Source organism: Chrysochloris asiatica, unplaced genomic scaffold (genome assembly GCF_000296735.1).
Source record: "Chrysochloris asiatica unplaced genomic scaffold, ChrAsi1.0 scaffold00171, whole genome shotgun sequence".
Taxonomy (NCBI): domain Eukaryota; kingdom Metazoa; phylum Chordata; class Mammalia; order Afrosoricida; family Chrysochloridae; genus Chrysochloris; species Chrysochloris asiatica.
The window spans coordinates 4,568,488-4,582,731 of NW_006408689.1; the positions used below are offsets into that span (position 1 = coordinate 4,568,488).

At 40.0% G+C, this 14,244-nt stretch overlaps 1 protein-coding gene across 1 annotated transcript in view; it reads left to right on the forward strand.

Annotated features, from left to right (window-relative positions):
* Positions 1–14,244, forward strand: part of CEP120 (centrosomal protein 120kDa) — a 146,854-nt gene that overhangs the window by 30,950 nt on the left and 101,660 nt on the right. Inside the window, exons 8-9 of the mRNA XM_006871631.1 lie at positions 955–1,171; positions 7,455–7,629. Of these exons, the coding sequence (XP_006871693.1) occupies positions 955–1,171; positions 7,455–7,629 (392 nt within the window). The remainder of the gene's footprint in view (positions 1–954; positions 1,172–7,454; positions 7,630–14,244) is intronic.

Sequence of the window (14,244 nt, forward strand, 5' to 3'; positions counted from 1 at the left end):
AACCGCTGACCTTAAGATTCGCAGCCCGATTCGTAGCCACTACGCTACCAGAGCTCCTTGAGAAATCATACTAGACATCTTTTTTTTTCTTTTTAATAATATTATTGTTGCTAAGTGCCATCCAGTCAGTTCCTACTCATAGCAAGCCCTGTGTATATATATATATATAGTGTTTCCAAGGAGCAGCGGGTGAACTTGAACCAATGACCTTGTAGTACAAACCGACTTTGTAGTCCAGTGCATTAACCTCCAGTGCCACACCAGGACTCCTTATAATAACATGGTGGTGGTTATATGCTGTGGAGTCGATTCCGACTCTTAGTGACTCTGTACAGGGTTTCCAAGGAATGGCTATTGAGCTTGAACTGCTGATCTTGTGGTTCAAACTGACCTTGAGGTCCAGTTCATTAACCTTCAGTACCACACCACGAGTCCTATAATAATATGCTGTTGTTGTTGTCAGATGCCATCGCAGCCGACTCATAGCGACCCCATGCACAGCAGAACAAAACAATGTCCGATCCTGGGCCAACCTCACTACCGCTGCCACACTTGAGTCCATCAGTGATGCCACCTGGCCAATCCATCTCGTTAGGGGTCGTCCCCTTTTTCTCTGACCCTCCACCTTACCCAGCATAGACCTCCATTTTACTATTTTCATGGGAATAATTATTCCAGGGACACATGTGCCTGTTTTATTAAGAGTATCTTTTTTTACCCATTAGAATGCATTTTGGTACTTAGCTCTGGATATCACATATTCTTCTTGTCATCTTCCTTTTTCTGGTCCTAGATGATATAAGAAAATTTGCAAATAATGAAGAAAAATAGACTAGGAATATCCAAACTTGGAAAGCAAGCTTATATTTTTAAAAAAAACCATCATCAAGTTTTTTGCTTAATTATGAAGGAAAGTTCTTTGCAAATTGTACTTTATTTAAAAATTGTTTTTAGTCTTTAATTGAATTAAAGACCCAGAATGAATATGAAGCAGAACATTCAAAGAAGAGAGTTTTAACCCCTATAAAGGAGAAGATACCTACTGGGCCCAAATCACCAGCTGTGTCCCCTGCACCTCCTCACAACCAGACACCTCCAACAAAAGATGATGCAACAGAAAGTGAAGTGGAAAGCTTACAGTATGATAAGGACACAAAACCAAATCCAAAGGGTAAGGCTTTGTTTTTACCTATTTTTGAGGTGTCATATTTTTCAGCCATTAATATCAGAGCTTTCATGAGTTCTAAGTAAAAATTGTTTTTAGAGAACTAATAATGGGTGATGATATAAAAAAATTCAATGTTAAGTATTTGCAGTCTGTTTAACTTCATAGTAGAATTTTCTTTTAAAAGGTTAGAGACTTTTTCTTTACCTTACACGCTAGAAATAAAGCACCAGACTGCAGGGTTGGTTTGAAACACAGGGTCGATGGTTCAAACTCACTAGCTTGGAAATCCTATATAGGATTGCTGTGAGTTGGAAATGACTCCACACATAACAAACAACAATTCAAAAGAAATTGAAGAATGTAGTTCTTCAATGATAAGTTAAAAAGATTAAATTCTCAAATATCTTGAATTCATTGAAACTTTAAAGAAAAGAGCTATTAGCTGCCTCTTGTCATTGTTGTTGAGTGCCATTGAGTAGGTTCCAACTCACAACCTGTTATAGGGTTTCTGCTGTAAAAACTGGAGACCATGTCTGACTTCCCACTGACTTCACAAGAGGGAAAGAGAATCAAACTCACTTATCAGACTAAGGCTGGTTCCTATGAAATGGATGGATATCAGACATGTCTCTGCCCTGCAACCCTCTTTACCCTATTCTGACACCAACCACTCCTCCCACTCTCTTGCTTCACATTTGAATTTGACAAGTCATTGCAATGGCCACACAGAACTCACAACAATACTCATGATTATGGGGTTTATTATGGAAGTGAACAGGTTACAATTTGGGATCAAAAACATTTCAGTGGAATTCTGAGCCCCATCCAGAACCTTCTGAGGTGGGACACTCCACTTGATAGGACATGCAGACCAACACATAGTGGCTAGAGGAACAGAAGATACATTTTGAAAGAGACCAGCAGGAAAAAAATAAAATCAAGAACAAAAGCGACAGTCTATCACAAGAACAAGCAAGATATTCGCCAAGGAGCCATCAAAGCAAGCAATCAAGTTCCTTCAGGACAAACTCACCATTCAAGACTGAAACTCAAAGGGAACACACAAGCAGGCATAGAAGCTCGCTGGTGACTGCGTGGTCTACATTTGAGTGGAAGTAGGGGAACTTCAGTAATGAAGATAAGGGCTGAGTTCTACCACGTTCTGTAGACTCCGGTTGACCTGAAGATGAGAGAGAAGAGAAATGGCTGGTTTGTCTGAAGTTTGTGTAGACTTAGGAACTCCTGAGCCCATGGACATTGACCTAGCCATGGAGGGCTAGAGCTGAGAGTGAAGCATCCAGTTGATAAGAAGTGAGGGGAGATGCATAGGAATGCCCAAACTTGCAGATAGTACCCATTTGACCTAGTTTCGATGGCTTGATGGCCAGAGCTTGACTAGAGGAAGATAAGGAAATTTGATACAGGAAGCAAGTGTAAATTGCTACAATTTGATGAACTTGACCTATACTTATGGATGTAATAGCTCAAAGTACCAATTTAGAGGGAAGGAGTCTTCATATCAAGGATCAAACCTATCCCCTCGGTATACAGGGTTGATAGGGATGGGAAACATATATACTGGCTCCCTAAGATGGGGGCAGGGGGTGCTATAAAGGCACAAATTGTCTGACTTATAACAAGTTTTCAAGAGGGAGTTTAGTTTTAGAGTGTGCTGAATAGGTAGACTCCCCACTGGATAGTTTTCATCTTGTCTATATGGGTCTGATGAAAGGAGATGGGAATAAGATTCTTTTGATTCAATAGTGAGTAATTGTTATCATGACTAATTGCTGTTGTCACAACTGTAAAGGTAGAAGTTTTGTAATATAAAGAGGGGGAGTAGTTAATCTTACATTCTGGGAGCAGAGGACCCTAGCACCATCAAGGATGATGAGCACGAGTGGAATGTGGGACCGTATCCAGAGAAGCATTGATACCAGAGATGGGGAGGCAGAGATGATGACACAGAGAGAGAGAGAGTAGCTGAGGACTCTAGACTAATGGAAGGAGAAAGGCTGTGTGCTGGTGGCCAGGAGGCAGACTTGCAGAATGTGCCCTTGGGTTGCTTTAATGATTATGTATTTCTGAGTGATTTTGTATATAAAAAAAAGGAATAGAAGCAAATACTGTTAAATGGTGATACATGGAGGGGATCGTAATCATTGGAATGAAGCAGGATACGATAGGATGAGTTCAAAGCCGGTGTTCTCCCATTTAAACTATCACTCAATTCACAATAAAAGCTTAAAAAAAAAAAAACCCAAAAAACACCTCAGGACACAGCAGTTTTCCAGTCAGCAACACCTCACTGTTGTCTTCAACCTCTCAGCCATGTGGCTCCTCAGCCCCTGTCCTGCTCAGTCAAGTATTACCAAGCTCCTTTAGTCAGTCTGTAAATGTCCAAAGAGCACATTCTGCAGGCCAGCCTTCTGCCTGTAGGCACACAACTTTACTCAGTCCTTCGGCCTAAATGCTTGCAGCTGCTCCATGTAGTTTCCTCTGCCACCACCATCTGTTGTGGCTTTTCTAGGTAAGAATCTCACACTCCATTCGTACTCATCTTTCTTGATGGTCCTGGGATCGTTGATTCCTGCTTCTGAGATGGCTTCTTTTAAACCTAGTGGAATGGCAAAACTAACAAGTCCCAGCCATAGAGTCCTGTACCTTGCAGTTGAACTGCTGTCCTTGCAGTGCTTATTCTACAGCTGCCTCTTATAGTAAAATCAGTATAATTTTTGATCCTAATATAAGGGAGAATGTGAGAATTCATGTTTACACTGTTTTATGAAAATTTCCATCCATTACTTTGAGGTCAACAGATGTTTAGAAGTATGGTGGTGTGGTGCATGGTAGTGGTTTGCCGTGGAGTCGATTCTCACTTAGAGTGGCCCTGCATAGGGTTTCCGAGGCTGTAAATCTTTACTGGAGCAGAAAGCCTCATCATTCTCCCTTGGAACAGCTGGTAGTTATGAACTGCTGACCTTGAGGTTAGCAGTTTGTCTCGTTCATAATCATTACACTACCAGAGCTCCTTGTTCAGAAGTATAAGTGTGGTTTAATATCTTTTCTAACCATAGTCTGTAACTCCTCTCAAATGACTTTTTTTTTTTCTGATGAATCTGGGTAAGAGAAGATGGGAGAAGATACTGATGTTAATATATGATTCAGCTGTGGATGTTAAGCGAGTTGATTGTGATTATAAAAACTTGAATCTCTAGTATGGATTAAAATGAGCCGTCTCAGAACACTAGGGGATCAGACTACCGTCAGAGAAGAAGAGCCAGGAGTGGAGTGTATCCTTTAGACCCCAAGATCCCGGTGCATCTAACCTCCTCGACCCAGGAACAGAAAGCTGTGACACTAGAGCAGTGACAGGAGCATTAGCAACCTGAAACAGATTGATAGGCTTCCTAGCCTGTGGATCAAATAAAACTCTGACTTTGGGACAGGCAGTTTGGCTTGCCGATGTGGTGACTATAGGCACTTAATTGGGATGAGTGCTAGAGCTGAGTGGTTAGGCTGAGGCTTATGGTAGAGTGGTGTGTCCTATGCACATTTATCATAAGCCTTAAAAGAGCTTTGTAACATTGACCTGGCAGAGAGAGAGAGAGACCTGCCTGTGGGCATGGCTGAGGAGAGGCTGTCCTGACTGGAAGAACTGTGCCCTAACATTTCTGACCTTGAATTGTTATCTGTTAACTTTCATTGTAAATCCCCTAATTATGAGTATGGTGTCTTTGAGTTCTGTGAGACCATTGCAATGAATTATGGAACCCAACTGAATACAGAGTGCTATGGGATAAATTGTTGGTGCTATCAATTTTTGTAATAATGGTATCATACAATATTTGTCCTTTTTTGATTGACTAATTTTACTCAGCATAAATGTCTTCCAGGCTCATTCATATTATGAGGAGTTTGGAAGATGCATCATTATTCTTCAAATTGTGTTGGATTCCTCTGTGTGTGTATCAAAGTTTGTTGATCCATTCTTCAGCTGATGGACATTTAGGTTGTCTCGATCTTTTTGCTATTGTGTATAGTGCTGTGATGAACATCAGTGTGCATATATCTACTTGTGTCCTGGCTCTTATTCTTGTGGACATGTATCAAATAGCAGGATTGTTGGGTAATACAGTATATCTCTTTCCAACTTTCTGAGGAAGCGCTATACTGTTTTCCACAGTGGTTGAATCTTTTTACAGTTCCACCACAATGTAGGATGGTCCCAGGCTCTCGTCACCCTCAGCATCATTTATTATTTCCTCTTATTTTGAACTGTGCAGTTAATGCTGGGGTGAGATGATATCTCATTGTTTTGATTTGCATATGTCTTATCAAATGCTGGGGTGAGATGATAGCTCATTGTTTTGATTTGCATCTATCTAATGGCTAATGATTGTGAGCATTTCTTCATGTCAAAACTAGTTTTTAAAAAGCAGTATTTCATATCTCAATGTTGCTTTGTGCCATCAAGTTGGTTCCAACTCATAGTTATAATTGTTGTTCTATTTGAGCTGACAAGTCACAAATGCATGCCTTAGAATGCTAATTTATTCACTGCTACTTCTTGGGATGAGATCAAAAGTGTCATACAGGGAGAAAGCATGTCATTAAAAAGTCAGAAAAGGACGAAAATACAAAAATGGATGTTAGAAGATCTGAAACTTGAGTGTAAAGAAGCTACCTTGAATGGAAGAAATGAGGAAATAAAAGGGTTGAGTCAAAAATTTCAAAGGGCAACTCCAGAAGACAAAGTCAGGTTTTGTAATGAGATGCACAAAGACCTGGAGCTGAAACACCGAAAGGGAAAAACACATTCAGCATTTCTTAAGCTAAAAGAAGTGAAGAAAAAATTCAGATCTCAACTTGTAATATTGAAGGGTTCTATCGAATTAATGGCATTTAACAACAACAATAAATGGACAAAATATTGAATGATGCAGAAAATGTTAAAAGAAGATGGAATTAATACGGAGGCACTGTACCAAAAGAAATGGTCTATCGTCAACCATTTTAAGAGGTAGTGTATAATCAAGAACTGATGGTACTTAAGGAAGAAGTCCAACCTGCCCTGAAATCATGGGCAAAAAATAGGTTTCAGGAATTGACAGGACAACAATTGTGTGGATGGCACATTACTGGGCACTGTCCCACAGCACTCTACTCAATTAGGTTTGATCACTCATTGCCTTGGCCCCACAGAACTCAGGCCCCATACTCAACAGTTACAGAGTTTGTTAGGGAAGTTAATAGGTTACAGTGCAGGACCAGAAATATTCAGGATACAGTTCCTTGGTCAGAACAGCTGTGCCTGCAGGTAGAATTTATCTGCCCCCTTGGCCTTTGTCCTGCACTGGCAATGTTACCAAGTTGTTTAACCACTGCTGATAAATGCCCAAAGGACACTCCACTGTGCTATAAGCTTCAGCCTGAAGGCAGTGAGGTCCAGCTCAATAGATCAGCAAACCTAGCTCCCCAGCTAAGTGCTGAAAGCCACTCCACTCCACCCGTAAGCCTCCTGCCCAACAGCACTCAGCTTTACCTGCTTCATGGTCTGAGAAACCCACCGACTCTTTCTGTTGCTCTGGCTCTTGATTCTGCTGCTGCTGCTCCTGTGCCATTCTGCTGATGTCACAGCTTCTTTCCTTGGGTCAGGGAGGTTCAATGAGAAGGGTCTTGGGGTAAAAAGGATGCGTTCCACTCCTGGCTCTTCTTCTTAATTGGTAAAGAGATCCCCTTCCTGCTTCTGAGATGATTAATTTTAGAATTTCAACTTTTTACAATCACCGTTAACAGTCACTCACAACTTAATCATAATTCTATTAGCATTTTCTCCCATCTTCTCTTATCAAGACCCATCAGGAAATCTTAAAAAACTGTGAATAGTGGGGGAATATGAGTGTGACACTGTAGGATAAGCACTGGATTGTTAACCTACAAGGTCAGCAGTTCAAACCCACCAGCTGCTCCTCAGAAGCTCTATATAGGGTCATTGTGAGTCAGAACTAACTCAGTGGCACTTAATGACAACATGGGTAAAAGAGCCATATAAAGCAATTCACTGTGCTTGAATTCTACAACGAGAATTAAAGCCTAGGTTGTTGTTTAGTTACACTGGATAGGCTGCGATTTTCGGCTTATCACTGTAAGATGCTTATACTTCAGTTTATATGCTCATTAAACCAAGTAGTCCAGTTTCTGGAGGTTAAATGAGATGATGACTTTGAATTGTTTGAGTAACTCAGACTGTTAGCAATATTTGTTTGTTTGATGTTCATTTTAGCCACAAATTCTTCTGTACCTGCTTTGGCCCAGCCAGCAACTACATCCAATGCTTCAGAAATAACATCAGGACAGAAGATTGCTGTTCCAGCAACAGCACATCATTTTTGCTTTTCAATAGATTTACGGAGTATCCATGACTTGGAAGTTGGTTTTCCAATCAATTGTATATTAAGGTATGATTTAATTTTGTTTCAAGGTATTCTTCTGAGAAGACAACTCGTTCCTTTGGGTAACTGCAGAGAGAAATGTCACCAAAGAAGTTACAGCATTTGTTAAATCTTTGAAGTAAAGGGATATAAAGCTGTGTTTTAATGAACGCGTCTTACTGAGTCTGACATAATTGTAGATATTTACCATGATTTACTATTTGCTTTTGTGTGTTCTGAATTCCATCCAACTCGATTGATCCAACATGAGACACTACAGCTGTCTGCAGGGTTTCTTAGGCTATAATCTCTACAGAAGTTCACTGGGTCTTTCCTACTATTATAGAGCTGCTGGTAGGTTCTTACCACTGACCTTTTGGTTAGCAACTGAGCACTTAACCATTATGACACCAGAGTTCCTTAATTAATCAATACTGCTATTTATGTTGCAGTGGCCTTTGAACATAAAATGTACATAAAATGTATTGTTTTTGGAAAAGATGCTATGCTGTTGTTGTTAGGTGTGATCTAGTTGGTACTGACTCGGTGATCTTATGCATGGCAGAATGAAAGACTGCCCAATCTTGGGCTAACCACACTAGTGTTGCCACGCTTGAGTCTATCAATGCTGCCACTTGGCCAATCCATCTCACTGGGGGTCTTCCTCTTTTTCTCTGACCCTCCACCTTACCTCCACATGGTATCCTTCTCTAGCGACTGGTCCCTCCTGACAATATGTCCAAAGTATGAGAGATGAACTTTGGCCATCTTGGCCTCCAAGGAACACTGTGGTTGCACTTCTTCCAACACATACCTATTGGTTCTTTTGGCAGCCCATGGCACTTTCAATATTCTCCTCCAACACCATAACTTAAAAGCATAAATTCTTCTACAGTCTTCCTTATTCGCTGTCCAGCTTTCACATGCATATGAGGTTATTGAAAATACCATGGATTGGGTCAGGTGCACTTTAGTCCTCAAGCTGACATCTTTGCTCTTCAACACTTTAAAAAGGTCTTGTGCAGCAGATGTGCCTAATACAACTGTCGTTTGATCTCTTGACTACTGCATCCGTGAGTGTTGATAGATGATCCAAAAAGAATGAAGTCCTTGTCAACTTCAATCTTTTCTCCATTGATAAGAATGTTGTTTATTTGTCCAGTGGTGAGGATTTTTGTTTTCTTTACATTGAGATGTAATCCGTACTGAAGGCAGTGCTCTTTGGTCTTCATCAATAAATGTTTTAAGTCCTCTTCACTTTCAGCAAGCAAGGTTGTATCATCTGCATATCGCAGGTTGTTAATGAGTCTTCCTCCAATCCTGATGCCATGTTTTTCTTCATATAACCCAGTTTCTTGGATTATTTGCTCAGCATGCAGGTTGAATAAGTATGGTGAAAGAATACAACATTGTCACACACCTTTCTTAATTTTAAACCATTCACTGTTCTCATGTTCTGTTCGAACAACTACCTCTTGGTCAAAATGATAGTTTCCTATGAAATTATTATAACAGTTGTTGTTAGGTGCCTTCTAGTTGGTTCTGTTTCAGTGATCTTATGCACAACAGAATGAAAAACTGTTGTTATGCGTGAGCCTATTGCTGTTGCAACTGTGTCAATCCATCTCTTTGGGTGTCTTCCTCTTTATCGCTGACCCTTCACTTTACCAAGTATGATGTCTTTCTCAGGGACTGGTCTCTTCTGATAATATATCCAAAGATTACTGATAAAGTCTGACTATCTTGATTTATAAGAAGTATCCTGGTGGGACATTCCCACTAGAAAGGACAAGCAGACCAGCCTGGAACCGCTAGAGCGACAGAAGATACAGCTTCAAAAAAGGATCTTCAGGAAAAACGCAAAACAAAAATGGCAGTATCACTGGATACTACAAGAATAAGTTAGCTGTTCTCCAGGAAGCCATTGAGGCAAGCAATCAAGTTCCTTGAAGTCAAAACTCCTCTAAGACTGAACCCCAAAGGGAACACATGAATAGACATTAAGCTTGCTGGTGACCACATTTGTCTACTGGTGAGTGAAAGAGGGTGAAAATCAGCAATGAAGAAATGGGCTGAGTTCAACCATGGTCCATAGATTCGCGTTGACCTGAATATAAGAGAGAGAAGAGGAAGGGCTGGTTGGTCCAAAATGTAGTGAGACCTGGGGACACCTGAGCCTATGGACAGGGACATAGCCACAGAGGGCTATAGCTGAGAGTGAAGCATCCAGCTGATCTGAAGTGAGAGGAGATGTACAAAAACACCCAAACTTGCAGATAGTACCCATTTGACCTAGCCTCGCTGGCTTGATAATCAGAACTCGACTAGAGGAAGATTGAAAAAATAAAAAACAAAAAATTTTTTGATACAGGAATCAAGGGCAAATTGCTATAATTTGATGAATTTGACCAATACTCGTGGAGCTAGTAACTCTAAATACCAACAGAGAGTGAAAGCGTTTTCACATCAAGTATCAATGCTACCCTCTCTGTACACAGCGTAGATAGGGACAGGCAACTTAGACTTTGTCTACCTAACATGATAATATGTCTACCTAACTTGAAACTGGCTTCCAAGGTTTCAAGAGGGAACTTAGTTTAAGAGTATGTGAGGGAAGAATTAGTTTTAAGAGTAGGTGGGGGAAGAGTCCCCACTAAATAAATAGTTTTCATTGTGTCTAGATGGGTCTGGTTAAAAGAGACGGGTATAAGAGTTCTTAAGATTCAATAATGAGTAATCATTATCATGACTGATTTCAACTATCACAGTTGTAAAGGTAGAAGTCTTGTATCAAAAATGGTGGAGTAGTTAATCTTACAGTCCAGAAATAGAGGACTCTAGGACCATCAACCACTAGGCTACCAGAGCATCAAAAGAAGCTCTGGTAGCCTAGTGGTTACGAATCGATCTGCGAACCGCAAGGTCAGCAGTTTGAAACTACCAGCTGTTCCATGGGAGAAAGATGAGGTGTTCTGCTCCTGTAAAGATTTACAGCCTCGGAAACCCTGTACAGGGTCGCTATGAGTCGGAAACCTACTCCACGGCACATAACCACCACCACCAGGACCATCAAGGTCGCTATGAGTCGGTGCCTAACGGCAACAACAACAACAACAACAACAACAACAAGGACCATCCAGGGATAAGAGCGCAATACGAGATCTTATCTAGAGAAGCAGCGACACCAGAGATAGAGGCAGTGATGGGGACATGGAGAGAGGGTGCATGGAAAGAGAGGGATTGAGAGCTTGCGGCCAGGAGACAGACTTGCAGAATGTGCCCTTTGCCCTTTGGTGGTGCAAATTATTATATCTGCCTGAGTGTTTAAAAATTAAAAGAAAAAAGAGCTAAAGTGAATAGAGGGAAATACTGTTATCTGATAGATAGCACAGGGAAGGGATTATAATTATTGTAATGAGACAAGATGTATGATTTGTTGAATGTAAAACTGATGATCTGCCCTGAAAACTTCCACTCAATTCACAATAAATTTTTTTTAAAAACAGTTTTCTGGTAGTACTACTTCCAGCACAGATTATTTTGTTCTTTTGGCAGTCCATAGTGTTTTAAATATCTTCTCCAACACCATAATTCAAATACATCATTACTATGAGCTTCCTTATTGATTGTCTAACTATCATATACATATGAGGTTATTTGAAAATACCATGGATTGGATGAGGTGCACCTTAGTCCTCAAACTGGTATCTTTAATCTTGAACACTGTAAAGAGGTCTTGTGCAACAGACTTGCCCAATCCAATGCATCCTTTGATTTCTTAACTGCCGCTTCCATGAGTTGATTCAAGCCAAATGAACTCTTTGACAACTTCAATCTTTTATCCATTTATCATCATGTTATTTATTGATCCAATGCTGAGGACTTTTGTTTTCTTTATGTTGAGGTGCAGCCCATATTTAAGGGTTTGGTCATTGATCTTCATTATGTCCTCTTTGTTTTCAGTAAGAAAGGTTATATCATCTGTATATCACAGGCTAAGGAGTCATCCCTCCAGTCCTGACGCCAACTTTTTAAAGTGTTGAATAGCAAAGATGTCAGCTTGAGGACTAAGGTGCGCCTGACCCAAACCATGGTATTATCAAAAACCTCATATGGATGCGAAAGCTGGGCAGTGAATAAGATCATAGAAGAACAGATGCCTTTGAGTTATGGTGTTGGAGGAGAATACTAAAAGTACCATGGGCTGCCAAAACAACCAATAGATCTGTTTTGGAAGAAGTGCAGCCAGAGTGCTCCTTAGAGGCCAAGATGGCCAAACTTCGTCTCTCATACTTTGGACATATTGTCAGGAGTGAACAGTCACTAGAGAAGATACCATGCTTGGTAAAATGGAGGGTCAGAGAAAAAAGAGGAAGACCCTTCACGAGATGGATTACCCAAGTGGCAGCATCGATGGACTCAAGTGTGGCAACAGTAGTTAGGTTGGCCCAGGATCAGACATTATTTCGTTCTGGTGTGCATGGGGTCAAGATGAGTTGGTTCCGACGTGATGGCAAATAACAACAACAGTAAATGGCTAGTGATCGTGAACATTTCTTCATATGTTTGTTGGCTGCCCGGATCTCCTCCTGGTGAAGTGTCTGTTCATGTCCTTTGCCCATTTTTTAATTGGGTTATTTGTCTTTTTCTTGTAGATGTGTTGTAGTTTCCGATATATATTAGAGAAATTAGTCCTTTGTCAGATGTGTTGTTGCAAAAGATTTTTCCTATTCTGTGGGTTCCCTTTTAATGCTTTTAGTGAAGTCTTTGGTGCACATAAGTTTTTAATTTTTAGTATGTCCTGATCATCTATTTTGTCTACTTTTGTTTCTGTAATTTTCAAAATGTTTGTTAGTTTGTGTATGCCCTGAATGAAAGCCATTTCATTTGTACTTATTTTTTCGTTGGTGATCTTCATAATTATTGGGATTCACATTTAGGTCTTTAATCCATGTTGAGTTGGTTTTTGTATAGCGTATGAGGTAAAGGTCTTGTTTCAATATTTTGCTTATCGCTTTCCAGTTCTGCCAGCACCATCTGTTAAAGAGACTATGTCCTCCCCATGCAATCAATATACCTAGGCACTCTGACGAAAATCAGTTGGCTGTATGTGGATGGGTTAATTTCAGGTTTCTCAAGTCTGGTCCATTGATCTGGTCCAACGTATCTTTCATTGTACCAGTACCAGCCTGTTTTGACCACTGTTGTTGTTAAGTGCCATCGAATTGGTTCTGACTCATAGCCACCCTGTATATGGTTTCCGAGGAGCAGCTGGTGAGCTTGAACCACCAACCTTGCAGTTCAAATAACTTTGTAGTCTGGCGCATTAACACACAGTACCACTGTAGCCCTGTAGTAAATTTTGAAATCAGGGAGTGCGAGGCCTCCAACCTTGCTCTTCTTAAGCATTGCTTTGTTTATCCTGGGTCTCTTTTCCTCTCCATATAAAGTTTGTAATTGCCTTTTCCATCTCTTTGAAGAACGTTGTTGGAATCTGGATTGGGATTGCATTATATGTGTAAATTGATTTTGGGAATATTCATGTTTTCAGAATGTTGAGTCTTCCTATCCAGGAACATGGTATGTTCTTTCACTTTTGTCTCTTGGTTTCTTGTAGTACAATTTTCATTGTATAGGTCCTTGGTTTCTCTGGTTACATTTATTCCTAAATATTTCATCCTTTGTACGGCTATTGTAAATGGTATTACTTGTCTAATAACCTTTTCAATGCTGTCATTATTACTATAGAGGAATCCAACTGATTTTTGTATGTTGATCTTATATCCTGCCACTTTGCTTAATCTTCCAATGAGGTCTAGTAGCTTTTTTACTGAGTCTTTGGGTTTTCTATGTATAGTATCACATCGTCTGCAAATAGAGTTTTATTACCTCTTTGCCAATTTGTATGCCTTTAATTTGCCTATCGTGCTGTAAAGCTCTGGCTAAGACTTCCAAAACAATATTGAATCGAATTGGTGATAAAGGGCATCCTTGTCTGGTTCCTTTTCACAGAGGGAAGGCTTTCAGTTTCTCCTCATTGAAAGTAATGTGGCTGTTGGTTTTGTATATATGCTTTTAATTATGTTGAGGAATTTCCCTTCAATTCTTACATTGTTGAGTGTTTTTATCAGGAATGGATGTTGTATTTTGTCAAATGCCTTTTCTGCATCAGTCGATATGATCATGTGGTTCTTTTCCTTTTTCATATTTGTATGATGATTTACGTTGATTGTTTTTCTAATGTTGAACCATCCTTGCATCCCTTTTATGAAACCTACTTGGTTATGATGTATTATTTTTTTGATGTGCTGTTGGATTCTGTTGGCTAGGATTTTGTTACGAATTTTTGCCTCTACGTTCATGAGGGATATTGGTCTTTAATTTTCTTTCTTAGTAATGTCCTTCCCTGGTTTTGGTATGAGGGTTATGCTTGATTAATAAAAGTATTAGGAAGTTTTCCATCCTCTTCTATATTCTGGAATAATTTGAGCTCCTACCTGAATGTTTGGTAGAACTCACCAGTGAAGCCATGTGGACCTGGACTTCTTTTGGTTCAGAGTTTTTGATGACCTGATCAATTTCTTCTTTTGTTATGGGTCTGTTCCAAGTTTTCTACTTCATTTTGTATAAGTTTAGGTAAGT